This window comes from Martes martes (genome assembly GCF_963455335.1).
Source record: "Martes martes genome assembly, chromosome: 8".
Classification (NCBI taxonomy): domain Eukaryota; kingdom Metazoa; phylum Chordata; class Mammalia; order Carnivora; family Mustelidae; genus Martes; species Martes martes.
Genome location: NC_137895.1, coordinates 6,906,737 through 6,934,513, shown reverse-complemented (window position 1 = coordinate 6,934,513; position 27,777 = coordinate 6,906,737). Strand labels below are relative to the sequence as shown.

At 53.0% G+C, this 27,777-nt stretch overlaps 3 protein-coding genes across 3 annotated transcripts; 2 read left to right on the top strand and 1 right to left on the bottom strand.

The window, feature by feature from the left end:
• Positions 1-6,666: 6,666 nt before the first annotated feature.
• Positions 6,667-16,330, bottom strand: NAGA (alpha-N-acetylgalactosaminidase). Its single transcript, XM_080810012.1, has 10 exons — positions 16,260-16,330; positions 15,746-15,828; positions 14,775-14,910; positions 14,207-14,378; positions 13,545-13,722; positions 13,091-13,185; positions 12,247-12,408; positions 10,779-10,976; positions 9,551-9,694; positions 6,667-9,077 (listed from the first exon to the last, which is right to left on the bottom strand). Exons 2-10 carry the CDS (start codon positions 15,759-15,761, stop codon positions 8,943-8,945), a joined length of 1,236 nt encoding a protein of 411 aa, XP_080666138.1. The 5' UTR covers positions 15,762-15,828; positions 16,260-16,330; the 3' UTR covers positions 6,667-8,942.
• Positions 16,331-18,467: 2,137 nt separating this feature from the next.
• PHETA2 (PH domain containing endocytic trafficking adaptor 2) lies at positions 18,468-23,013 on the top strand. The gene is made up of 4 exons (XM_080810013.1): positions 18,468-18,638; positions 19,377-19,528; positions 19,939-20,020; positions 20,843-23,013. The coding sequence occupies exon 4, from the start codon at positions 20,848-20,850 to the stop codon at positions 21,619-21,621; it is 774 nt and encodes a 257-aa protein (XP_080666139.1). The 5' UTR covers positions 18,468-18,638; positions 19,377-19,528; positions 19,939-20,020; positions 20,843-20,847; the 3' UTR covers positions 21,622-23,013.
• SMDT1 (single-pass membrane protein with aspartate rich tail 1) lies at positions 21,732-27,207 on the top strand. The gene is made up of 3 exons (XM_080810015.1): positions 21,732-23,761; positions 25,093-25,233; positions 26,973-27,207. The coding sequence occupies exons 1-2, from the start codon at positions 23,576-23,578 to the stop codon at positions 25,228-25,230; spliced, it is 324 nt and encodes a 107-aa protein (XP_080666141.1). The 5' UTR covers positions 21,732-23,575; the 3' UTR covers positions 25,231-25,233; positions 26,973-27,207.
• Positions 27,208-27,777: the final 570 nt, after the last annotated feature.

The following is a 27,777-nucleotide window of genomic DNA, read 5'->3' as shown; positions in this document are numbered from 1 at the left end:
ATTGCAGGGTTTTGCTTTGTGGTTACCATGAGGCTTACATAATATATCTTATAGATACAGCAGTCTATTCTATGCTGATAACAACTTTACTTCAACCATATGCAAAACTCCACCTTTTTACTTTCCCTCTTTTTACATTTTTTTTCTTTTTACATTTTTGATGTCACAGTTTATCTTTTTATATTGCGGATTCGTTAACAAATGATTGTAGCTATAATTATTTTTAATACCTTTGTCCTTTAACCTTTATACCAGAGTTAAATGGTTAATACACCACCATGTTACAGTATTAGAATATTCTGAATTTGACAATACAGTTGGCCCTTGAACACCATGGGTTAGAATTGTGCGAATCTACTTATACACATTTTTTAGAGTTGACAATAAGGGCCACAAGTCATTTATTTACAACTGCCGTCTCCCCACCGTTGTCACAGACTGAATAGAAAGTGACTGGTGCCGGTCATACCTGCCACTCCGTGGGTACCTGTGGAGGCCCGCAGAGGCTGTCGGCAACCACAGGGGGCCCAGGAGCAGGCAGGGATGCAAGGTGCCCTCTGTGTGCAGGGACAGTGCTGTATAGGGAGACTCACACCCTAGCACCCCTGCCCCTTGAGTGCTCCAGACTTGCTTCAGGGCTGTGGTAGTGCAGCTGTGGACCTTGGGCCCCTCCGGGGCAGAGTGTGGACCCCTTCCTGCGGTGGCCTACACCTTCCCTCCCGCCTTCAGCTTCCCAGAGGCCGATGCACTCACGTGTAACTGCAGCTGCTGATGGCTAATGCCTACCTCCAAGCAGATGGGACAGCTTTACTGCATCTCTAGGTCACTGTCATTGCCGTGGGCCATCCTGGTGGCTGCCGCCGATAAGCCAAAAACCACCAGGCTGTGGAACATTGACATCCCAGAGCTCTCTACCCAGTTGGCCCAGCCCGCCTAATTTTTTTTCAGTAAATACACATATGGTACTGTACTTCCTCTTCCTTATGATTTTCTTAACATTCTCTTTTCTTTAGCTTACTTTATCGTAAGAATACGGCATATAATACATACAATGTACAAAATCTGTGTTAATCAATAAGTTATCAGTAAGGCTTCCAATCAACAGTAGACTATTAGAAGTTAAGTTTTGGGGAGTCAGAATTATAACTATAAGGGGATTTTTGGCTGTGCAGGGGTCAGTGCCCCTAACTTCCTCCCCCCCCATATTGTTTGAGGCTCAACTATATTTACCTTCTTGCATATTTTCATATTTTCACGTTACTAATTAGCATATTTTCATTTCAGTTTGAAGAACTCCTTTCAGCATTCCTTATAAGGCACTTCTATAGATATTTTTAAAGATTTTATTTGTGTATTTATTTGACAGAGAGCAAGAGCCCAAGCAGGGAGAGTGACAGGCAGAGGGAGAGGGAGAAGCAGGCTCCCTGCTAAGCGAGGAGCCCAATGCAGGGCTCGATCCCAGGACCCTGGGATCATGATCTGAGCTGAAGGCAGACACCTAACTGAGCCACCCAGACGCCCCTTATAAGGCACTTCTAGTGATGAACTCCCTCTGCTTTTGTTTGTCTGAGGTAATCTTTGTTTTTCTCTCATTTCTGAAGGACAGCTTTGCCAGGTCATTCTTGGTTGCAGTTTTATTCTTTTGGCACTTTGGATATATCATCCCACTCTCTCCTGGCGTGTGAGGTTTCTGCAGAGAAGTCCACTGATAGCTTTATGGGGATTCTCTTGTAAGTTATAAGCTTCTTTATTCTTGCTGCTTTTTTTTTTTAAGATTTTATTTATTTATTTGAGAGAGAGTGTGTGCACAAGTGAGAGATTACCAGCAGGGGCAGCAGCAGAAGGAAAGGGAGAAGCAGAATTCCCATTGAGCAAGGAGACTGATGCGGGGCTCGATCCCAGGACCCTGAGATCATGTCCTGAGCCAAAGGCAGCCGCCCAACAGACTGAGTCACCCAGGCGCCCCTTCTCTTGCAGCTTTTAAGATTCTCTCTTTGTTTTTGATTTTCAACACTTTCATCCTAATGTGTGTTGGAGAAAATCTCTTAAGTTGGGACTTTGGGAACTCTCAGCCATTATTTCTTTAAATAAGTTTTCTCCATCCACTTCTCCCTCTCTTTTCCTTCTGGGGCTCCAATAATGAGCATTTTGTTTCTTTTGATGGCATCCTATAGATCATATAGGCTTTCCTCACTCTTTCCTTCTTTTTCCTTTGTTACTCTCTGACTGGATAATATCAAAGTTCCCTTTGTTCTAATTCACAGATTCCTTCTCCTGATTGCTTCATTCTACAGCTGATGCCCTCTGTGGCATTTTCCACCTCATTCAATGTATTCATCAGCTCCAGAGTTCATTTGGTTCTTTTTTGGTATGATTTTGATCTCTTCTGTCTTTCTAGCTCTGATTTCTATCTCTATCTCATATTATTTGTCTATTCTTTTCCTGATTTCATTGAATTGTCTTTCTGTGTTTTCTTGTAGCTCATTGAGCTTCCTTAAAACAGCTATTCTGAATTTTTAAAAAAGATTTTATTTATTTATTTGAGAGAGAGAGAGAGAAAGAGTATGAGTGGGGAGAGGGAGAGGGAGACGCAGGCTCCCCGCTGAGCAGGGAGCCCGATGCAGGGCTCGATCCTGATCCCGGGCTCGCTCAATCCCTGAGATCATGAGCTGAGCCGAAGGCGGACGCTTAAATGGCTGAGCCACCCAGGTGTCTCTGAGAGCCTCTGTTTTGTTTTCTCAAGGGTGGGGTTAAAGCTCATGTTCGTGGTCTCTCCCCAGTCTGCAGACTCAGGCTGGCTTTCTGTGCGTGCTCACTAGCCATCTCCCAAAGCTCACTGTTGCCACCATCAAGAGTTTGCACAGAAAATCATCCATAGGGTAAGGGGGTGAGACAGGAGCTTATAGGGGGTGAGATCCGAGGCTCACCAGGGATATCTTTGAGCCATTTGTGGGGATCTGCAGGCAAGATCAACGTGTGGGCAGGCTTCTTATTGGAGTCTGAAACAGTAGGATCCACGTCCCTTTAATGCCTTCTGAGGGTCTTATCTGTCACTCTCCCAGCCTTTTCCCACTCCCAAGTCACACAGCTCATGACTCAGTACTCTGGTCAGTGCAACCGAGAAGTAGGTTTGTTTGGCAACTTGCTGCACAACTGGGGAAGCCACGTGCTCTCTCACATGCCCTTATTTTTCCCCATGGGAGAAATCGAGGGCCAAGAAACATCTGACTTGGCACTGAGCTATGCTCTTCGGGGAGGAGTGACATGTTCCTCTTTCCCTCTCCGGTGTGTTCACATTTTTATTTTCTTTCTCCACTGGTGTGCTGGAGCTTCTTTACAGGAAACCTGGGCTCCCACAAAGGCTCTCTTGTCTGTGGGTGATTGTCTAAGACAGTGATCGCCAGCATCTCTCAGGCTGGAGCCGGTTCCCAGGCCCTGCAGGGTTCAAGCCGGGAGTAAGGTCTGCACACCTATTACCTGTTGCACTGGTGGTCTAGACTCTTCCCTCTCGGGCTCTGTGGGGTGTGGTGTTGAGTCCCACACCTTCCACGAGGTACTTTTGTCCGTGAGTGAATGCCAACTTGTTTTCGAGTTGGGATGTGGGTACGGGAGGGCTAGCTTGTTTAGCGACCCCACCTTTTAAATTCTTACCCTTTACCCCGAATATCCGCCTGACAGATTACATTCTTCCCCCTCTCCTTGTTCACCCTTTTGTGGATGGAAATGACATGGGGAAGAGTGAGGCTGGCTCTGTTCCTGGAGCTGTCTGCCATTCCGGTAAGGATGGCAGAACAGTTTGGATAACATCAAATGGGAAAAAAGGAATATTACAATGTTATTTTGCATTTTGCCAGGAGTCTGGAAAAAGAAGGAAGTAGAGAAAGACTCATTAATGGGAAGTTGGCATCTGACTGACATCCATAATCCATAATCCCCAGCAGTGGCAGGAGGATGCCCTGCCTAACGACCCCCAGTCCCATCCTTCTTCATTCCTCCTCTTGGGCATCCTAAGGCTGGAAGATATGCACATCTGGATTAGACTTCCCTTTTGTGTGTGTGTGTTGTATTCCTGGGGAATGCCGCTGTCCTGTTTGCGATCCAGACTGAGAATGTTCTTCACAAGCCCGTGTGTTACTTTTAGCCATATTGGACCCTACTGATCTGGGCCTCTCCGCAGCCACCACTCCTAAATGCTGGGCATCTTCTGGCTGAGTCTCAGGGATAGATCTCTTTTTTAAAAAATATGGCAAAAAAACATAATATAAAGCCTATCTTAACCATTTTTAAGTGTCCATTTCAGTAGTGTTAACTGTATTCACATCGTTGTGCCGTGGATCTCTAGAACTTTTTCATGCAAAGCTGAAACGCCATACCCATTGAACAACACCCCATTCCCTCCTCTTCCAAACCCCTGGAAACTACCATTCTACTTTGTTTCTACAAGATTGACTACTTTAAATACCTCACGTAAGGGAATCACACAGTATCTGTCTTTTTGCGGCACGCTTATTTCACTCAGTATATCCTCACGGTCCATCCATGTTGTAGCATGTGACAGAATGTCCTTTTTTAAGGCTGAATAATATGTGTGTGTATACTTTATTTCTTTGTCCTTTCATCCATCAATGGGCTTTTGGGTTACATGTCTTGACTATTGTGCTTAATACTGCAGTGGATATGGGTGTGAGTTTTGTTGTTTTAAAATTTTTATTTTTAAATAATCTCTCCAGCCAACATGGGGCTCAAACTTACAACTCCGAGATCAAGAGTAGCATACTTTATCGACTGAGCCAGCCAGGCGCACTGGTGTGAGTTTTTTTAATGGCTTTACTGAGATATAAACCATATAACCACAGTTCATTCATTTAATGTGTGCAATTCAACGTGTTGTAGTATATTCACAGATATGTGCAACCATTACTGTAGTCAAGAACTTTTTCATCACCCCAGAAAGAAGCCTTGTACCCTTTAGTTGTTATCCGTTATCCCACCACCCTCCCCCCCGGCCCTAAGCAGTCACTATTCTACTCTCTGTCTCTGCACATTACCCAATCCTGGACTTTAAAAGGAATGGAATCATATAATATGTGGTCTTTTGTGACCAGCTTCTTTCCCTCAGCGTACGGTTTTCAAGGTTCATCTGTGTCGTGGCTCATGTCAGTACTTGACTCCATTTTGTGGCTAATATTACATTGTATGGTTAACCGTATTTTGTTTATTCACTCAGGAGCTGGTGGACATTTGGGTGGTTTCCACCCATTAGCTGCTATGAATAATGCTGCTATAAACATCTGTGTGCGGGGTTTCATGTGGACATATGTTTTCATTTCTTTTGGATAGATACTTAGATGTGGAATTTCTAGGTCATATAATAACCCTATATTTAATCATTGGAGAAATTGCTAGATCCTTTTCCCCAGGAGCTGTATCAGTTTTACATTTCTACCAGTAGCATATGAGGGTTCTAATTTCCTCATATCTTTATCAACAATTTTGACTTTTTTATTCTAGTTATCCTTTTAGGTGTGAAGTGGTATCTACTGGTTTTTATTTGCATTTCCCTAATGGTGAGTGATGTGGAGCACTGGCCATTTGCTTATCTTCCTTGGAAAAATGTCTATTCAGATCCTGTACCCATTTTTAAATTGGGTTTTTTTATTGTTGAGTTGTAAGAGTTCTTTATGTATTTTGACAGAAGTCCCTTATATGACATGTAAATTGCAAATATTTTCTCCCATTGTGTGTGTTGTCTTTTTTCATATAAGTAAATTATACCTGCAGATTTCCCTCTGATCCCTAGTTTTACTCCGTAAGTTTTGGTATGTTATGTTTTTGTGTTTGGGGTACCTTGTATGTTCATTTTCATTCATCTCAAGTATCTTCCCTAGTCTGTGCTGATATGCTTCTGTCTTGCTGCTTTCAAAATTCTCCATTTGTCTTTTGAGTTTGATTGGGTTCTGTCTAGGGCTGAATCCCTTTGAGTTTATCCTACTTGGAGCTCATGAATTTCTTGGATGCGTAGCTTAATTTTGTCATCAAATAGGGGAAACTTGTAGCCATGATTTTTTTCAAGTATTCTTTCTGCCCTTTCTCTCTCTTCTTCTGTGTATGTTCGTGTGCTGCAGGTCGGTCTCTGAGCCTCTGTTCATTTGTCTTCATTCTGCTATTCCGTAGACAGGTTAATTTCAACGGACCTAACTTTGAGCTTGCCGATTTCTTTGCCTGGGCATGTCAAATTAAAAATTTTTTTTTAATCTCAGTTATTGTACTTTTCATTTTGCATTTGGTTCCTTTCTGTAATTTCAGTCTCTTTACTGATAATCTATTTAGTGAGACAACATTCTTATTCTTTCCTTTAACTCTTTGTACATGGTTTCTTTTAGCTCTGTGAACAGATTTAAAATAGAGTAATCTAAAGCATTACCAAGCTTGCTGTTCGTAGCAATGTTCTACTCTCAGGGTTACTGCAGGCTTTTGATTCACTTCCAGAGTTCTGTGCAAGTTGATTCTGATAATATGTGGCAAGGTTATCATTGCTTTTATGGAGGGAACAAACATTTGGTGGTTATTACTGGCCCACTTTTGTTGACTCCTTGCTTGCATTTTGATTCAAACAAACTATAGAAAGATATTTTTGAGACAGTTGGCAAAAACTGAACACAGAATGGTTATTAGATTATTAAAAACTTTATTTTGTTGGCCAGGAAAATTATATTGAGGTCACATATATTTTTAAAGACCTGCTAGAGCTACATAGTGGCATTTACAGTTTTCTTTGATTTACTTTCAAATATTCCAGCTCACAAAAAGTACGTGTGGGAAGACAGCTATGAAATCTTGGCACATGTTGATGGTTGCTGGAACTGGGTAATGGGTACACAGAGTTCACCATTTTAGTTTTGTGTTTGAAAATTTTTATAATCTTTCTTAAAAGATGAGGTGTACCGTTGGGTCCAAACAAGGATGCCTTGAACTGGGAAAAAATAATTGAGCTCCTAATTGGCCTTGGGTAGAAGGGAGTAAAACCACCCCTAGAAGATAGGCAGGGGGTGATATCGAGAGCATGAAGGCTAAAGAGAGAGAAGCAATCTGGCAGCCCCAGGGTAAAAGGACAAGTTATACCCTAAGTGAAGACATATAACTGTGTCTCAGTCTGGAGGGCAAATGAACTGACTGGTCAAGTCTGGGCTGCTCCCTAACCCTGACTCCCAAGTCTGTGGTCTCAACCGCCGTCCCTGCTACATCCCAGGGCAGTGGGAAAGACTTCTTTCCTAGGACTGGCCGAAGAATGCACCGCACCTGAGGCCATTCCCTCTAGGCTTGACTCAGGCTATAGTCGGGATCCAAAGCTGGAGCTCTGCATGGGGTGACAGGCCTCCAAGGGACGAGGTAGGCTTCTGACCCTCTAAGTGACCCACAGCCTTAAGACATCAGCTGGGAAAAGGGAGCTCTCTCTGATGACCCCAGACTCAACCAGTGAAGCCCCAGTGATCTAAACGACACAGTAAAACATGCAGTTCTTTCGACCATGTTCCTATAAAGGAACTCAAACCCTGAGGGAGGGAGCATGGGAGATCTACCCAGAAGAGTTCCCACAGGGCAAAAGAGTGCAAGGCCTGAGGCACGGGGTGCGCCCACCTTCAGAGCCCAAGGAAAACCTACCTAGCCTGCTCTGCTGCCAGCTTTCCAGATGGGGACAAGAGCCACCAGGGACCACAGGTGCGTTGTGGCCTTAGCTAAATGAATAGGGTTTGGGAAATAGGAACCAAAGGCAGACAGTCAAGAACCTGCCATTCTTTGACTTTCCCGAGGAGGAGGAGGAGCAGGAAGTATACTGTAAGACCCAAAGAGCCCCTCGACTTGTCTTTGGACACAGCAGTGGGATCGGAACCTCCTCGGAAGCCAGGTTAGGAAAAGAGAAACCAAGGGAGGGCTGGGGGCACTGCCAGGCAGAGGACCAGCTGTCGTGGCCCCGTGGGAGAAGGCTGGCTGACCCCCTCACTGGCAGCCCGCTCCAGAGTGCCACTGAACGAAGCCCTGCAGAAAGGGGGACATGAGCAAACAGGTGCTGAAGACAATGCAAAATCCTTAGCAGATCAGGGTCTTCTAGCAGCACGAGGGCTGAGGAGTGAGTCTGAATGGGGTGGGGGAGGGGTGCACAAGACAAAGGGCCTGGGCATGCTGCTGCTCTGCTTCATAGTCGTTCCTGCTCTGTTGGGCAGAGCGGGGTGGCTCCCCGGGGAGAGGCAAGTCTGGCAGGTCTAGGAAGTACAGTCTGCAGGTCACTTTGGAAAATGAGGAGCCAGAAGATGCCACACACCTTCCATGTGGGGTGAGATCTGAGACCAGCAGCCTGTGTACTGCCCCCCAGAGTCCCTCACTGAAGGTGCCCGTGGCCCCAGGTCCATACTGCAACTACTCAGTTAAAGAACAGCTTTATTGGTAACCTGACGGAACCAAGGTTACCTTGGTGGTGTCAGCCTATAAGGCTTTATCCACGCAGGAAAACCAATCATACAATTCATGGGAGTTCCTGACAGGAGGTCAGATCTCCACTCCTAATCATAAGAAAAATTCCGAATTTGCAAATTTCCAAAAAAATTCCCGATTTCAGAGTGAACAAAAAGGTCAGACGGTTATCAGTCCCCCTGCTTGTGGGGGCTCAGAAGGCTGGCTGAGTTGCTCAGTAACATCTGTGGGGCCGCGCAGACAAGATGGAAGCCAGGAAGGCCATGGGAAATCGCCCCAAGACAAGTTTCCGAGAAGGTTCACACTTGGGCAGGGCATGGAACCTGGCCCTGAGATTGCACTTTGGGTCTGAAGGGGCCAAGTGCCCGAGTGGGCCTGGGTATCGGAGAACCCTGCCTGCTGGCCTCGGCATGTGGAGGCTCCGTAGTCTGGGCTCAGCGACGCCGCCACAGCATGTTCCACGTCTCAGCTCCTCAGAGCTGGGGCGTCCCCAGCTTCCTGACGGGATACAGGTACCACATCACCACCCCCGAGGGGTTGATGATCACTGTGAAGTTGGTTTTAGAGTGGAGGCCACTGATGACATCACCCGTGTAGACGTTCTGGGCCTGCAGTGGGAGGAGACATCAGCAAAACCACTATAAGAACAGCTGCACAGAGCCCCCCTCCGAGGGCAGGAAAGCCTGTGGCGGGCCTCCAGGGTGCCCCAGAGAAGGGGGAGCACGGCACCTCCCATCACTTCTCCATTGGCCAAGCCAGCAGTTGCCCAAACTCAGGCAGTGGTGAAAGCCCCAGCCCACGGACAACCGGAGGAACACGCTGGCGAGGACAGACCAATAAGGGGACGTGTGCAGCTTCAGGGCACAGGCCTTAATTATACAGAGCAGCTCTGTTTGCAGAGCCTGAAAACACCAGTGCGGGGAAGGGTACAGCCACAGCCCTGCACACCTGCAGCTGCCCCTCGGGCTCCTGCCAGAGCCCCCAGGATCCAAGGCCTAGGGGAGGCCCTGTTCGAGGCAGCAGCACCCCAGCAACGCCCTCCCAGGGAAACTTGCAGCCCTGCGGGTAGCAGGGTACTCACCTCATACGTGTGGGAGTTGTTGAAGTTGAGCTGGGCGAGGGAGGAGTGGTAGTGATACGGCATATCCGTGCGACGGCTGAAGAAGACTAAGGCGCTGGCCGCGTTGGCCAGGGGCCGCATGAACACTTCAATGCGCGCTTTCTCCTAGGCACACAGGATGGCTACCGGCTGGCCTCCCTGCTCAGGCAGGCCCTGAAATCCCCTCCCCAGCCTGCCTTTGAGCTCTGGGTCTCCCTAGCCCACACTTTCATGTCATGCAGAAGTTTGGGGGGATAGCCGGGCCTTCCAGCACCCCAACCTACTCTTGCCTGACTCAACTGTGTGCCAGGCCCCATGCTAGAACACAGAGACAAATGCTGTATGAGGTCCTGTCTCGGAGAGGCAGGGTCAGGGGCGGGATAGACATGGGCAGCTGCTGGCACCGGAGTGGAGACCACTGTCCAGGAAGGACGATGCCCTCTGGCCTGAGCAGCCAGGAGGGTGAAGCCCCATCTTCCAGAAGGTCCCTGGGCCTGGTTCCACCATAAGGCCCTCCAGTAGGAATTAAGTTACCTCCTTTGGGCATCACCAACTCCGTAGGTGACTTCTATAAGTTGTACGGATTTCTTTTAACTAGAGCGGGGAAGATCTGCACAAACAGCACAAGCTTTTGAGGCTCGACTGTTGGGAGTTAAGTCCTACTGTACCATCTACCAATTCTGTGGCCTTGTGTTACTCAGACTCCTCAAGTCTCAGTTTCCTCATTTGTAAAATGGGGAAGGAGTATTCACCTTCTGAGAAAAGGTACCAGAACGCCCAGTGCACAGTAGGTTCTCAGTAAACAGCGAGTGCTAGTTTCGTACTAGTAGTGGTTCATTCCTTGGCTCAAACAATTCCTAAGCTCTGGAGGGAAGCCCTAGTTCTCTGCCAGACATCACCGACGTGTGCAGAAGTCTTATACTGCCAAATCGAGGGACCCCACTGTCCCGTGTGCACTTGGGGGGTGATGTGTTCCTTCCCCAGATCCCATGAGCTCTGGCTTTGCTCTCACTCAGGCAAAGGGGCACTGGGGGTAGGGGGGGACGGCTGGAGCAGCTTCTGGTAGAATCCTTGACTGAATGCAACCAGGAAGGAGAGCTGAGCAGATTTCAGGGGCCCACCCAGCCCTCTGTGACCTCCACCTTGCAGCCTTGTTCTCAGGGAAGCCCAGTCCCTCGGCCTCCCCTCCCCTCCCCCCTCACCCCAGTACCTTGCGAATCCTGCGTCCCTGGATGCCCAGGGGATCCTGGTTGATTTTGATCATGAGTGGATTCTGCAGAATGTCCATGTTCTGGGCTGAGATGGTACGCAGGTCTGTGGACATGAAGAGGGGTGCTGCCAGCACCGTCCATAGTGCCATCTGGGCCCGGGCTTGCTCAAAGCTGAGGCCAAAGTTCCCTATGAGCAGCTGGGGTCAGAGAAGAGAGGAGCGGTCAGCTCTGTCCTCTCCAGGGAAGTGGGCACAGGGCCCAACCCTAAACGTATAGCCAAGGCAAGAGGTGATGGAGGAGGACAGCCTGTGAACACCACTTCTCAGGGGCGTGGCCTTGGGGTGAGCCGAGCACTCTCCCTGTGAGCCTCAACTTTTATTTCACCAAGAATACAGGGTGAGCGTATGTTCTGGCCATGCCACAGGTTGTTCAGATGATCCAGTGGGATCCCACTGCCAAACGCGTTTAGACACTGGAACACCGAAGTCAAGAAATACAGTCGGAGTGGCAGCCGCAGGTAACCAGACCTGGACAGAGTCCCTGCTCCCTCTCCTACCCACCCACCTGCCCTAGCCACAGGCGACAGGACCAAGGGGGCCTTCCTGACCCCAGGGCAACCAGTCCACAGACTGGACACAAACAATAATGGCTAACGCAAGCAACATGCTTAGGTACTTAGTGATACCAACTGAACCACCACTGGGTGTGCGCCAAACTGTGCCGAGCTTTTAAAGAATCATCCGTTTTAATACTCAGAACAGCCCTATATGAGGTAGCTACTCTTCTCATTTTCCAACTGACAAAACCAAAGCACAGGAAAAATTAAGTCACTTTCCCAAGGCTGAGTGGCAAAGCGGGAACCAGAACTCCAAAGCAGGCCATTCTGTTTCTCCAGGCGTCTATCTGGCCTACGTAATAATAGTATATACAATAATGTAATTATTATAATCATCACTGGTAGTAAATGCTTGTTGGCTAAATGAAGAGACAGCTATAAAGTCGTAAGATAAATGGCAAGAAAATTTCGGTCATGGGGCTCTGAGGTAGGCACGAGGGGCCACCTCTGCCTGTCGAGGCTCTGTGGGCCGTACCAGGGCACGGGGCAGGGCAGTCTAGGGAGGGAATGGCCACAGTGCGTGGACTCTTCATGATCTTCAGCCCCCAGCGGAATACAGTCCCACAGGTGGCACTACAGACCGAGTCCTCAGGTTTTAAGAAACATCAGAACTGCCTGGGAAGATGGTTAACAATGGGCATTGCGGGGCCCTCTTCGAACATTCTGATCCAAAAGGTGGGGGTGGGGCCCTGGGAAGAGAGGAAAACAAGCTCCCACAGTGGGTCTCCCGCAGCTGGTTCAAGGACATGTTTTAGAGACACTGATCTAGAACCTGGCGGTGAGCATCTAGGGAGACAGCACAGGGCAGTGGGGAGCGGGTCTGTCGTGGCCATCCCCCTCCATGCTGGTACCATGTCTGGGTCGTTCCAGTGCCCAGGGCCTGCCACCGGCTGCAGGATGTCCTGGTTGTCCACGAACCAGTCGAGGATGGAGAGCACGCTACTCCAGGAGTCCTGGATGTCGTCATAGTTGCGCCAGAGGTTGCAGATTTCTGCCAGCAGAGTGTAGTTCACCTGGGTGTTGGGGGAAGGCGGAGTCCGGCACCAGAGTCAGGCCCTGCTGCCTGGAGGCCGGCACAGGGGCTGAGGAGCCTCAGCAGGAGACACGGAGGGTGGGGGATGGGGATGGAGGCAGAGAACAGGCCCTGAGCCAGATCAGCATGAGGAAGGCCTCCCCTGCCCTCTCATGCCACCTGGGCCAAGCCCAGGGTATGGGCCCAGGCTGGTGTACCCATAACCCTCACCCACTGCACCCACCCCTGTATTTTCTCAGTGAGTCCCACCACCTGCCTGCGCTCTCCCTCCGGTAAGCCAGTCTGATCCCACCCTTTCCAGTGTCCTAGGTGCTGAAGTGCCCCTAGGGAGGCTCAGCCGCACCTGCCTGGCCTCACCAGCCTTCTGGACCTCCTGGGCCACTCAGTACCACCAGGATTCTGCCCATGTGCTGGGTGACGTGTGTCTGCCCATGACATGCGGTTCCTATGCCTTGGACGCCCATCCCTTCAGTCCACCACACAAGTGTCTCCTCTTCTCTAGACCCAGGGCTGGCTGAGGCCCCCTCTGGGGCACTTACAATCCTCTCCTAGACCCACAAATCAGCACATGGGCAGCTGTGATGAGAGCAGCCCTGACTGCACAGGGGCAAGGAGGCTTGGGTGTGGGGCGCACTGCCAGGCAGGTGCACAGGAACGCTTACCTTTGGGGGAAGGCCCCCTTCGTAGGCTGGCCAACTGCAGGAGAAGGCAATGGGGCGGCCTGTGGCATTCAGGGCAGCTGCCATCTTGGGGTACCCTGGGGAAGCCCAACCACCACATTTTAGGACTGAGGAGGCTCAGGAGAATACCTGAAGCCTCAGCCCAAACCTCCCACCAAATGTGAGGAAACAGACTCAAAAGAGAGGCACTTCCTCTTTTGAGTCTCACTTCCTTGGTGGGGCATGGTGCCAACCCATCTGTAGGAAGCCTGGGAGGCAGGAATCCCCCCCAGCCTCTGGGTGCAGGGAATTGGAAATACTACCCCCTAGGGGCCATATGGACAGACCAGCTCAAGCTCAGCCAGGTGGGCACCTGGGAGCTTTCCACGGCCGCCCCACCCTGTCTACCTGATAGCTGCCCCCCCCACCCCCCACCCCCACCAGCTCTAGGACCCACCCTCGGCCCGTTCCTTGGGGGTCGAAAAGCAGCCATCCAACTTCAGCATGTCCACCTTCCACGCGGCAAAGGTTTGAGCGTCCTGAACCACCTTGTCTAGTGTGGTGCCTGGGTAGCCCATACAGGTGAAGTTGCCCATGTCCTCGTAGATGCCCAGCTTCAGGCCCAGGGAGTGAGCCTGTGGAGGGTTGAGGACACTGTGGGCTCAGGCAGGGAGCCACCTCACAGGCACATCTGACCAGGCCTCATTATAAAACTATCAATGGCTCCCCACTGCCCAAAGGAAAGGGTCTCAGTTTGCTGGCCTGGCCTCTGCCAACCACAGACCTTCTCCTCCCTCCAACACACACCTCCCATGGGCAGTTTCTGGCTTCTAGGCCTGGCTTCTGCCGTCCCTCTGCCCCGAATGCCACTTCACTTGTATCAGCTCAGGAACTGCCTCCCCCAGGGAATCTTTCTGAAATCCCAGGCTGGATAAGATGCCTTTCCTGGCTCAACCCACCACAGTGGGCCCAAGCAAGCTGTTCATTTATCTGCTTCCCCCACCAGACTGAGATTTTTCAAGCAGGGGCTGCAGAACTGAACCCTAAGTAAAGTGGTGGCGGTGGGGCCGAGTGCGGTCTGGACCCCCAGCTCTAGGGCAGGGCGGGGGTGGGGCTCACATAGTCAGCCAGGAAGGCAATGCCGTTGGGGAAGCGCTTGGGGTCGGGCACCAGGTTGCCTTTAGCGTCACGCCCACCAATCCAGCAGTCGTCGATGTTAAGGTATATGTAGCCTAGGTCCCGCCATCCATCCTGTGCCAGGTGGTCGGCCATCTCCATGAAGAGCCGCTCACTGGTGAGAGGCAGGGTGGGGGGCAGCTCGGTCACTCCCCACCCCCTTCTTTAGAGCTTTTCAGACTTCCCAGATAATCTGAGTGTGAATCCGGGCTGTGAGAACCATAATCAGGGTGGAACGAAAGGAGTGGCTTGGCCCGCAGGCTTGCGCGACTGAGCCGGCTTTCACAATTATCTCCTTTCAGTGACCTCGGGGGCTGGGTCCACCACGATGTCCCTGACCCATCAGGGCTGACAGTCCCTACATGGGCCCCAAGCAGGTCACAGGCTGTCAGATGTCCCAGAAGTCACCTCTGGCTGCATTCTCTCTGGGATGGGGATCTCTGGCCCTCCCCTCTCTGCCCCACTCTGCTGGGTCTCGGGCGAGGCTTGTGCGGTGGTGGGTCTTCCTCACCTGATGCAGTTCTTCGGGTCCTCGTCGCAGTTGGTGTTGCAGCGAAAGCGTTCCCAGGCCAGCCAGCCCATGGGTGGCTTCCGCAGGAGCCCATTCTCTAGCACCAGCACCTGGGCCACCAGGGCCAGCAAGACCACTGCAGGGGGGTCAGAAAGACGACTGTCAGCGGCTCCCATAGTAGCCCCAGGCCTCACGCCACTCCATTCATACACTGCTGTCCGGCCTGGCTGTTCCGCTCTGCAGAGGCCGCTGGCCTTCCCCTTAGGAGAATCAATAAGGTAGAACTAGCTCTTCCTGCGACGGCTCGCTCCAGCAGTCACAGTGAGGGGGCTCCCGGTGCCTGGGGCAGGGCGCTGTGCTCCGGGCCTGAGTCCCCACTTGCTGTTGCCACAGCTGTTGTTGCTGGAATTTGTAAAAACTCACATCTGAGCTTGTATCCTTTCTATACCCTGACCAGCTGCCCCCATTTACACAGAACTTGACAGAACCCTGTAGTCAGACTCCAGGTCTCCTGACCCCCATCCATAGGTCTTTGCTCTCCACCACAGAACCCCCAGCTCAAGAGGCCTCATAAGGGCTTAAGGGGTCAGCCAGGTTGGACCTGCACCTAGCCAGCTCACCCGGGTGAACCCTTGCCCCCTCGGGCCTGTTTCCTTATCTGTAAGATGAAGTTACTGTAACTGACTTTACAGGGCTGTTCTCTGCCGTGTTGATAACACATAAAATAGGACTTCTGCACTTTGAGGGAGAGAGGACCGGAAAGGAAGAGGCTTCTTTGGAGGGTAACTGATTCCTAGGTAGGGAGCATCTCCTTTCTGGTCCCGTTCCAAGAACAAGAGGAACATGTCTCCCCACATACCCACATCAGGGAAGGAGGCCCTGAAACCAGAGGGCTGGAACTTCCTCCAGGTAGCCCCTACCCCCAACAGGTCACCTACCCTCCCCCAAACCAGCCCCACGAGCGTAGGTACCTGTCTTCAGCAACATTGCTCTGGACTCAGCGTCTCGGAACCTGATCAGATCTGCTCTGCTTTTACCAGCTTTATGTGTTGGACTTTGGAAGCAAGGAAACGTTAGAAAAGCACTGGGGTCACTACTGCCTCGCTAGCTCTGCCGCCCTCAGCCTTGGGCGTGGATCCCCCACTCCGTCCCCAAGACGCCCTCATTGCCCACCACCCCCGGCCCCCAGCCATCACTTCCCCGAGCTTGGGGATGCCTCAGAAATACTAACCAAGGCGTCTTAGACGATAGACACCCCCCCCCGTAGTGCTGGGAACCCCGAGCGCCCACGGGCGGCCCTCCGCCGGGCCGGGGCCACAAAAAGACAGCGATCCCCTCTGGGACGCCCGGGAAGAACCGAGGCGTCGGGCTGGGACCACGCTTCGGACTCCCACCGGGTCTGGGTTGCCCCCGGCCCCCAGGACCGCAGCCCAGCAGCCCCAGAGCGGGGACCCTCCCCCAGAGTGCCCCGCTCACGGAACTCACCCCGCGGACGCCCCCAGAACGCCACCGGCTTCTGCCTCTGGGGCAGCCGACTGCTGCTGTAACCCGATTTGCCTGCTGCGTTCCAGAGGGGGCGGAGCCTGGCGGCGGCACGCCTTCCCCGGCGGAACCTATCAGAATCCCCCTAGCAACGTCGTGTCCCGCCCGCTGTGAGCCCAATAAGCCTTCCCCCGAGCCTCCCCAAGCCCCGCCCCCCTCGAGCTCGGGCTCTGAGCCCACCCCTGACGGACGCCAGCCGAGCGGGTTTAAGGACTGGCTGAGCTGGCTACCGCGGCTCCCGGAGAGGGTAGTCGTTCCACCTCTGCGGGGTCCCTGAAGGCCAGCATAGTGCCCGGCACAGGGTACACGTTGAATTAATAGTATGGCGTGAATATCTGCGTTATTAAAGGGAAGTGAGGAGATGCCATGAAGCACGACCCAAAGTAAGCCACTCAAAAACGGTAGTCGAAGACGAAAAGGCATTACGAGAAAGATGGGTGGGGGAAAGCAAATCAGGTGTAGGGCACTGGTTTTTGCAAAGCCAGGAGACTCTCCTCCCCTACCTGACACTCCGGGCCAGCCACCGGTTGTACTGGCCCAGGCACGCATTCTGCATATTTCTTCTCTTTCATTCATCAAACATTTATTGGGCGACTACTAGGTAGGTGCCAAACACTTTATTCTCGGCACCTTCACTTGGGTGGTCACTGGGCATCTCAAACATAACCGGCCCCAAACCGAACACCCCAAATGGTATATTTCTCAGGTAATGGCAACGCTCCTTCCATATGCTCAAGCCAAAACCTTGGGGTCCTCTTTGCCACCCCTCCCCCTCACTCCCCATATCCAGTCTTTTGGCAAACCCAGTTGCCCTCTGCCTTCCAAACCCACCTCTCATTACTCTCCCGCCAACCATCACATCTTGCCTGGATCATTAGTTGCAGCATCCTCGTCAACCGTTGGCTTCCACCTGCACTCACTCTCTCCACAGCAGCCAGAGTAGCCCCATAAAACACGAGCTCAGTTGGGGCACCCGGGCGGCTCGGTAGGTGAAAGCCTCCCACTCTTGACTTACGCTCGGGTCATGATCTGAGAACCGTGAGATGGAGCCCAGGGTTGGGCTCCTGCTGAGCCAGCTTGGGATTCTCTCTCTCCTTCTCCCTCTGCTTGCTTGAGTGCTCTCTCTCTCTAAAAAAATAAATAAAATAGAAAATAAAATATAACACAGATCATGCTTTGCTCCACCCTGTGATGGCCGTTCATCCCAGTCTAGAGGCTCACAGATTTACAAAGCCTCACCCACACGTTCTGACCCCCTCTCCCACTGCTCTCCCCCTCCTCCCTGACTCCCGGCCACACCGTCCTCCTTACAGTTCCTCCAACACACAACAGGTCTCCGGGTCCTTGCACTAGCTGCTCCCCCTGCCTGGAACTCTCTTCCTCCAGATTTTGGCATGACTGGCTCCTTTATTTCCTTCCAGTGTACCTCAGAGGCCACCTTCTCAATGAGGCCTACCTTGACCTTCCCATTTGAAATTGTGACCTCTACTTGAGCAGTTCCCAAGCTCCCTGGCCCTCCTATATTTTCCATACCCCTTATTCCCTTCTAACACATTTATTATGGTTTCTATTATTAAATGAATTAAATTTAGTAGAAGAGACAGATAAGAAGAAACGAAAGCGTGAATACAGGGGAGTTTCTACCGTGGCTAGAGAAAATACAACTCAGGGATATGATAAGAGACTTGAGGGTAGGATCCTTTCCATCGCCGATGTGAAGGAGCCCTGAGACGTTAGAGCCCAGGGGTAGGGACAAGAACACACTCTAGGCTGCAGGAAAGTGTAAAGGCTGGAGCTCCGAGCCCGGAACCACCAAGTTCATGGGCAGATACGCCGACCTCGCCGGCTTCCAGCCTCTGGTGTGTGGCTGAGCACTCCTGCGACCTTCACTACAGTCCACCAAGAGACCGACCCCAGGCAGAGCCTGGGGGCCGCGGGTGGGCGGCAGGCCGCTGGCAGTGGCGGAAGCAGAAATGGATAAGCCCCAGAAACAGAGATTCGAGAATTTCTGGGGCCGGGTGGAGTCGCCAGGAAGCTCGCCCGGGCCTCTCGGGCTGGATAGGAGCCCGCCCAGAGGAGGCGCCGGGCCGAAGCCGTCCCAGGCTTGGCTCTGTGGGAAAAGTGGGCCGGGCGGGATGAGGGGGCTGGAGAGGGGGGAGAAGGGCCCCGAGTTCTCCCGGCGGTGGGCTGGGTCCGAGGCCCGCGGACGGCCTGCGGTGGGGCCCTGGGTTCGAGGTCGCCGCCGCTGACCAGCTCTGTCCGGGGCTCTGGGGCCTCAGTTTCCCCCCCGCGTGGATCAGGGGCGGCTTCGCGGACCACCCGGTGAGCCGCGGGAGGGGAGGGGCGCGGGGGGTAACCCGAGCCGCCCGGAAGGGGTCTCCCGGCGCCCGCGGCCACGTTCCGGTCCCGGCGGAGGCGCGGGGTCCGGAGCCGCGGGCGCAACCCACCCCGCGGGCCGCCCTCCCGAGCGGCAGCGCGCCCGGCGGCGCGGAGGTGAGCGGGCCCGGCGGGCTCTGGAGGCGGCGGCCCCGGGAAGGCGTGGCCCGCGGAGACGTGGCGGGGCAGCCCCACTGCGCGGACCGGGAGACTGAGGCGGCCGCCTCCGCTCTGCGGTGCTCGGCCGGGGGCTCCCGCGGAGGCCACCGCTGTTTTCGGGCGGTGGCGGGTCCGGGGCAACCCGGTGGCCCCAGGCCGCTGGGTCCCAGGCCCCAGGCCGCTGGGTCCCAGGCCCCAGCCCGCCCAGCTCCTCTAACAATAAGAATCAGGAGACACGGGTGTACCGGCCCCTCGCGGGCTGTGCGGTCCGCGTCCCGCACCCAGGCTCGCGGCGGGGGCCGGAGCGCTGCCCCGCGGGGCCCGGGGCCCCCTTTCCGCGCCCCGGTGCCATGCCGGGAGGACCTCAGTGAGCCCCCGCCGCCCGCGACCCGCCACTGGCACGGCCCCGCCCCCGAGGGCCCGGCCTGTTTCTCTCCCCAGGCCTTATCGGGACTGGTCCTTAACGTGACTTCTTACTTACTTAATTTTCCCATTCATTTATTATTTATCTTTGTCTGTTTACAGTGTCTCCCCGCTGGAATGCAGGCTCCAGGAGGGACGGATTGCTTTGTCCACTGCTGTCTTCTTGGTTATTTCAGTACTTTCTGAAGTCTTCATCTTGATGGGCTGGATATGGGAGGCCACGTGGGCAGCCAAGCCGAGTCCCGCCCAGACGAGTCAGTCCTGAGCTAGACGTTCTGGGGCTGGGGAGAGTGCGGTAAACAAGGAGATCATTGTGGGGGAAAAGAAAAGAAAACAGAAGTGGGGGGCTACTGGTTGGGTCAGCTTGTGCTCAGGAGCACTTTAGAAACAGTGATCAGGGCAGGCCTCATAGATTAGGTGACTTCAGCCCTCAGATAAAGCCTGGAACTGCTAAAAAGGCAAAGCAGGAAGCTGAGGACACTTAACTCTGACCTTGACTTTGGGTGTAGGGGACTGAGCTCTGCAAAGTGATGGTCAGTTGCTCTCAGGTGCCTGGTCAGGGGAGGCTTCCTGGAGGAGGCGGTGGTTTTACTGGGCCTCTAAGACTGAGTAAGCGTTCTCATCCTTTAGGATGCTGTGATGGGGTTTGACAATTGTTTTGCAGGTGCCCTAGGAACCACATAGTCAAAGGGTTAAGCCGAGAGGCTGGACGAGAGGCCCCCGCCCTCTTGCTGTGAGCTCTGCTGGTAAGTGGGTCCCTGCGGAGACTCGCCCCCAGAAGGCATGAGGGAATCAGGAGACCAAGCTCTGCTTCTCACTGGCCATGTGAGCTTGGACAGCTCATCTTTGCTGCTCTGGGCATCCGTTTTCCATGAGTCAGGACAGTTGGATTGGGTGCCCCTTAGGACCCGTGGGGCACCCGCATTCAGTGGTTGCAGTTGGTCCTACCCAGCCACACCCTGTGTTCGTACCACACTCTTGTATACTGAGCAGGTCCCCATGTAAGCCTCCCCCCCAAGCCCCCACCCCTGCCAGTGGAGGAATGGGGCCGGCTTGCCCCACCCTGCCTTCATCTGGCCCGGAAGGCCACAGATTCTTAACTAAAGGATAACTGCCATTAACCAAGGAGAGGCTGGTGGGGGCCCAGGAGGGTCACAGAAACCTTGGAGGTTTGGCTTCAGGGTTGGAGCTAAGAGACCCCTGGATTAAGGGATGGTTCAAGCAGTGATTTCTATGGGTTTGGGGTCCATTTCAGCTCAGCTGATGCTTTCTTCTTTGGAGTTTAAAGAGCTGTTTCAAACCCCTCCTTACCTCCTGGTCTGGGACAGTCACATTATCCTTCTCTCTGAGTCCTCTGCTGTCCAGTTTTTTGCATGGCCCCCGCAACCACCCTTTGCAAGAAAAGGCAGGGACACCAGCCCATTTCACAGATGAGGACCCTGAGAGCCTGAGGGTATACAGCAAGTGAGTAGAGGCCACAGGGCAGGGGCCCAGGGGTCCTCCAGAGCCAGCAGGGGCAGAGAGGCTGCCTTCCGCTCTGACCTGTGGCCACCCATCTCCCCTCACAGTTCTTATGGGAGCCATGAAGCTGAATGAGAGGAGCGTGGCCCACTACGCGCTGAGCGACTCCCCGGCTGACCATACGGGCTTTCTGCGCACCTGGGGCGGGCCAGGGACTGCACCGACCCCCAGTGGCACCGGCCGGAGGTGCTGGTTTGTCCTCAAAGGCAACCTGCTGTTCTCCTTTGAGAGTCGTGAGAGCCGGGCCCCGCTGAGCCTGGTGGTGCTGGAGGGCTGCACGGTGGAGCTGGCCGAGGCTCCCGTGTCCGAGGAGTTCGCCTTTGCCATCTGCTTCGACGCCCCTGGTGTGCGCCCACACCTGCTGGCGGCCGATGGGCCCGCGGCGCAGGAGGCCTGGGTGAAGGTCCTGTCCAGGGCCAGCTTTAGCTACATGCGCCTGGTGGTGCGCGAGCTGGAGAGCCAGCTGCGCGAGGCCCGCCACAGCCTGGCCTTGCACCGCCACTCATCCTGGAAGGCCACTGGCAGCCACTGTAGGCCCCGGGCTCCTGACCGCCGGTCTCCAAGCCTGGAAAACGGTCACTCCCCTTCCAAGGACTGCAGCCCCGTTGAAGAAAGGGGCAGCAGGCCAGCGGGGCGGGGCTTGGCCGAGTGGCAGGGCCCGGCCAGCCTCTTCCTGGACAGGAGGCGGAGCCCCACATTCCCCGAGACCTCCTACTTTTCTACCCTGCACAACTGGTACGGCCAGGAGATCATGGAGCTGAGGCAGAGGTGGCTGCGGAGGGTCTGGGGGAGCCGGCCAGCACGGGACAAACAGGATGGGCCCTGAGCCTCAGCCCTTGGGGTTCTGCCCTTATCCTGCTGGTCAGGATTCAGTGTTTATTCGGTTTCAAGCTGCTTTTTCTTGAGAGGGTTCTTTCCTTCCTGCTTTTTAGTCCTTCTCCAGGTTCCAGATCCACCCTCGTGCCTGGACGGGATTGAGGGATCATTCCTTCCAGCCCCTTTATTTCCTGAGGCCCAGAGAGGAAGGGGGCTTGCTTGGTAGCCACGGAGCCTGACCAAGTCTCCTGCCGCTCTGCTGGACTGGCCCTCTCGCAGGGGACACTGATCGAATGGTGGAAATGGGGAATATTATGTGGCCATAGAATGCTACCTACACACCAGACTCTACAACCACAACTTCCTACACAGGGAGCCTTGTGTACATTTAAATACCAGAAGTTGGCTGAAGTGTTGGCTTGGGGAACTGACATCATCAGAGAAAGTAGGTTTATTGTCATAGGGGTTTCTGGGGCCCGGTGCTTCCTGAGAGGTGGGGCATAGGACCCCCCCCCCTCCTGCAGTTTGGGTGGGGCCCCTTGGAGGGAGAGGGTCTTCAGCCAGCAAAAGGGGATTGATTCTGCTCAGAAAGTGTCGGGGGCCCCCAGCTTCTCTCCCTGGCTGCCCTGTCTATAGATGGTGCTAGTCATGGCCCCAGGAGGGACTGGTGGCAGAAATCCTTCCTGTGTTCTGCCCTGAGGCAGCTGGCTCTGGGAGCTGCCAGGTGGGAAGCTAAAGGAGTGGGGAGGCACATGGGGCTCCCTGGGGAAGCCAGGCTGTTATTTTGGTTCTCAGTCGGGGTCGTTCTAGAAGCTTGTTGGAGGCAGGATTCCCAGCAAGCACCCTGTGATAAACTCTTTTCTCCTAACTGTGCTAAGAGCCACTCCTGATCCCGAACCTGGCCTGGGAACTCACTGATGGTACCGCTGGTAAGCCAGTGCGTATCTGCCAAGACCCTGTCTTTGCTACTCTGAGCAGCTCGGTGCCAAGTGTTTTCTCTATTGTTGAGGGAGGCAAAGTGACTTGAGTGGAGAGAGCCAGCAGCCAGACCCGCCGGAGCCCCAGGGTGTGGCCGCAGCGGCTGGATGGAAGATCCGGAGCCGGTCAAGACATCCCCCCTCTGCCTGCAATCGGCCCCTTCTTAGCCTCTCGAGCCCTAACCAGGGCCTTGGGTACACCGCCCAGGGCCTGAGTAGGTCTAGAAGTTTCGGCTCAGCCCAAGTCCAGGACGCCGGGAGGCCACCAGGGTCCGGAACCCGTTCCTGCGGGCTTGTTCCCAGGAAGAGGGGCTGGAGGAGCCCCCAGCCCACTGCGCCTTGTTTTACACACAGACACTACAGGCTTTTGTTATCGTTCTTACGGTCACAGTGTTTTTTATACGAGTAAAACACTTAGTTTTTATTACTCACTTCGGTTCCTCGAGTTTATTTCAACAGTCACTTGCCCAGTTCGTGCGAAAGCTCGCACTTCCCCTTCCGACGTATTTCCACTTGCCTCTCTGTAGCGTGCACCTTGGCAAGAAGCAATTCCAGAATCATCCGGGTAGTACAACTAACGGGTTTGAATCATATTTTTTAAGTGTTAAAAAGGGAAATACGACTGTCTGAGTGACTTCTCTCCCCAACGGTCACCTGCTCTGCCCAGCCCCGGCGCGCCACGATGAGGGAACAATGGCGGAAGTGAAAAGGTTCCACCACGACCACTGGCGGGATGAGCCGGACCGCCAGGCCCGGAACTAGGCGGCTACGGGGCGTTGGCCCCTCCTCGTGACGTCACCACGTCGGGCGCGTGACAAACGCCTCTTTCGCTCGGCAACAGGAACTAGGCGCACTGCGCCAGTGTGAGGGCTGGGCCTCGAGTCTGATCCCAAAAGCCTCGCGAGGTTTGGGGCGGTGCTCTCCCGGGGGGCGTCGCAGCGGCCGGGCGGTGGGGTCCGGGTGCCGGGCTAGGGGCGGAGCTGGGAGATGGCGTCCGGAGCGGCTCGCTGGCTGGCATTGGCATCCTTGCGATCCGAGGCTTTCCGGAGCGGGCCGAGCTTGAGGAAAGGTGGTGATGTCTCCGCCGGAGGAGGTGGCGCAGGTCGGAGCCTGGTACCGTCGAGGTCAGTCATCGTTACTCGCAGCGGCGCCATTTTGCCCAAACCGGTGAAAGTGAGTGTCTGCCTGGAGGCGGGGCGAAGGGGCCGCGGCCAATCATTATGGGGAGTGTGCGCGGGTCGACGCTGACTGATAGGAGCAAAGGCCAATCAGACGACCGCCTTAGACCGGAAGACGGATCAAGGACAAAGTTTAGCGATGATGCTCTGCTAATTTTGACAGGTGGGAGGAAACGGGTCAGATCCCGGTGCTGAGTTGGGCGCACCGAGACGGAGGATGGGGGGCGAGAGCTGAGAAGGACTGCACTCTGCACTAGCTCGTCGTGGTGAGCTAGCAGGGAGCGTGGAGCCCTAGTTCTCCAGGCCACAAGACTCGGCTGTGTGTGTCCGGTGTAGACAAATCACGTAACCACTCCGTTCTTGTCCACCTCGCAGTTGATGGGATGGAATAAAGAGTTGTGAAAGGGCTTTTAAATAAAGGGTACGTGGGACAGAACTTCTGTTTTTATAAGTTTTGACTTAGTACTTTATTCACGTGATTTGCTGTTCTGAGAGGTAGGCAAGGAGTTATTACGATCACTGTTTCTACGAATGAAGAGTCAGGCCAAAGCAGTGAAGCCCTGAGGCTCCAAAGCTAGCAGCGAGTTAGGTCCTGGAATCCAGGTTTCTGGCTGGTACAACCCCACCCCCCAACCAGGTCCTGTTTTTCCCACCGCTGAATGCTGTCGTCTGCCCAGAGTACTTTCCCCCCCCCCCTAAGTAAAATGGAAACAGCCCCTTACATCAAACAAGTTTGCTTTTTGACTCCAGGGCGGTGTGGGAGTTAGAAAACAGAAATTCTCCTACAGTTAGTATGGCCAGTGCTAGCTCGCAAAGACAGGTGAGTTCGACTGTTTTGTGGCAAGAAGCAGGATCCATATTGGGGAAAAGCTGCCTTATAAAAAGGCACAGCTGGAGAAAAATCTGAAACTCCGTAGGAAAACATGAGAGGATATGTTGAAATTCCACTGAAACGCCCCTAGTCCATCTACATAGCTAGTCTTTTATGGTAAAGACATGCTTATTTTTCAAAACATGGTTGTTTTTGAGATTTAATGTGAAATTAAACTGGGGAATCTGTTAAAGAACTGTACGAAGTATCCTTCCACGTACATGCACATCTAATTTCTAGATGTCTAGAATGAATGCCTTGTACTTTTCTTTCTTGGAGCCACATTGGTGGCCATAAAATAACCTTTTCTTTTTTCTTGTTCTGCATGTTTCCAAAATCAAGTAGTTGTGTATTATGGGTCTGTGGTTCACAGGAGTGTCCCTTAGGGGCCAAGCCTTCTGTGGTCCCCCAGAGTGGGCTCTGGAGCTCACAGCCACCGCTCTGACCCTCTGCAGATGTCCTTCGGCCTTCTCCGTGTGTTCTCCATCGTGATCCCCTTTCTCTATGTGGGGACGCTCATTAGCAAGAACTTTGCTGCTCTACTTGAGGAGCATGACATTTTTGTCCCGGAGGATGATGACGACGATGACTAACAGGTAAGACTTCCTTTTCTCCTACGTGGACCAGGAACAGGAAGGGGGTGGGGCATCTGAACTCTGATGCAGTTTGCGCTGGTAGCAGTTTCTGGTCCTTTGAAGCAGAAGTGCAGACCTTTAATAAATTGATTGACTTCGCTGTTTTTATTTTGCCTTTGCTCTATGTTGATGAGGAAATCTTACTGATTTAAAAATTCACTGGGATGGGATAGGGCACCTGGATGGCTCAGTTGGTCAAGCGTCTGCCTTAGGCTCTGGTCATGATCTCAGGGTCCCAGGATTGAGCTCTATGTTGGGCTCCTTGCTCAGCAGGGAGTCTGCTTCTCCCTCTCCATCTCCCCCTACCCCCTGCTTGTGCACGCTCTCTCTCTAATAAATAAGTAAAATCTTTAAAAAAGAAAATTAACTAGGATCTCTTCCAACTGGGTTGGTCCCAACCAGTCTTTTTGTCTTTTATGTACCTTTGTTCTCTCAACCCACAAGTTTCTTAACAATTTAATGCCTTACACACGCACCCCAAACAGCTTCATTCTCCGCATTGGAATTTAGAAACTGCAGGTCTTTACTGTGGTCAGCAAGGTTACCACACTCTCTGCCTGTTCCATTCAGCTCTCTGATGTTGGCTCCCCGTGCTTGAATATGAGCTGCTTGGCTGCCCTTCTGCTGTAGCTAAGGACAGTTCTGGCTCCATAGTCTGACAGTCAAGCGTGCCGTGATCTGGTCACATCAGTTATTCAAGCCTCGTCTTCCATATTCCCAACCACTCACCTATCCCCAATATTCACTGTTTCTTGAATTACCCACAGGCTTTCCCGCTCCCAAGCAGAGGCTCACTCTTCCTTCCAGTTGGAAGGCTATTTCGCACAACTCTTTAAGATTTTTTTTTGTTCATTTGAGACAGACAGACAGCACAAGCAGAGGGAGAAGGAGAAGCAAACTCCCTACTGAGCAGGGAGCCCGATGCAGGGCTCGATCCCAGGACCTGAAGATCATGACCCGAGCCAAAGACAGATGCCTAACCACTGAGCCACCCGGGCGCCCCCGTTTCTCACCACTCTTACTTCCACCAATTCTTCATTGTCATCGATGAAGTCTTCCCTCATTCCTCCATTTGAAAGTGACTGCTGTGAGGCGCCTGGGTGGCTCAGTGGGTTAAAGCCTCTGCCTTTGGCTCAGGTCGTGACCCTAGGGTCCTGGGATCCAGCCCCGCATCGGGCTCTCTGCTCAGTGGGGAGCCTGCTTCCTCCTCTATCTCTTCCTGCTTGTGATCTCTGTCTGCCAAATAAATAAATAAAATCTTAAAAAAAAAAAAGTCTTTAAAAAAAAAAAGGGAGGGACTGCTGTGCCCTCTGACTGACCAGTATGTCTTGTGACAGTATTACATGCTTAAGCACACAGGCACACCCCCAAATTCTACTAGACTAAGAGTTTCTTTGCTGGCAAGGAACACTTTTTTTTTAAAGTAAGCTCTACACCCAGTGTAGGGCCTGAACTCACGATCCCAAGATCAAGAATCACATGTTCCACCAACTGAGCCAGCCAAATGCCCCCGGAAGTGTGTGTTTTATACCTATGGGTCCCCAGTACCTGGTCTCTGATGAATGTTCATTAAATGTGTGAGTGAAGAAACAAACTGTCTTGCTCCTGCCTTGTTTGGTAGAACCTCTCTGGAATGCTTTTTGGTGTGTGGCCAGAAGGCTGCTCTGTGCCCAGTTCACTGCTGCTTTGCTTTCTTACAGGACATGGAGAAGTACAGAAAGGAGACAGCCCTAACTTAATTATGATATGGTGATGCTCACAGCCTCTCCTCCTGCCCTGTCCGAAGGGCACAGGGAAAGCCCTCAGCCTCCCAACGCCAGTGAAGCCTCCTGCATCGTCTGTGACCGCAGCCCAGATCCCCAGGCCCTGGGACGTTCCCACAAATGTGCTGTCCACTGAGCACAATCAGCTTATGAATAAACATGCTAAACATCAGCTCGGTATGACTGAGTGGTGGCTGAACTGTCCCCGCGTGAGTAGCCCCAGCTGCAGTTTCTTGTCCCCGCAATCCTTTCTCTGGCAGCTGGACGTTAACAGGCCTTTGATTTACAGCCCAAGATTTCCAGACCCCCTGCCCCCTGGATCCACAAAGGTCATTACAGGCAACTGGGACCTATTTTCATTATGTACAAAAGCCCAACAGAAACTTTACCCTCAGTAAAGATACACAGGATAACTAAAGCCTCAAGCTTTTTCACGTTGAGGAACACTGGCGAGTTGTCACATGCCAATCATAAGCTGTGACCGTTTACAACTCTTTGAGAAACATCGTTATTAGAATGAATCTTTCAACACTTGGGTTCCTTAGATGAAAAGATAGTAAAGGGGTTGGTGGTGCAGAAGAATCTGGGAACACTCAGGGTGACCACCTGCCAAACCCCTCTCTCCAGCACTTAGACTGGCCAGGGGAGGAAGCATCGAGAGCAGAGAGGAGTTCTTCAACGTGTGTTGACTTTTATTCTGTCACTGGAGCTATAACCCAGTTTGGAAGAACAGTAGAAATAT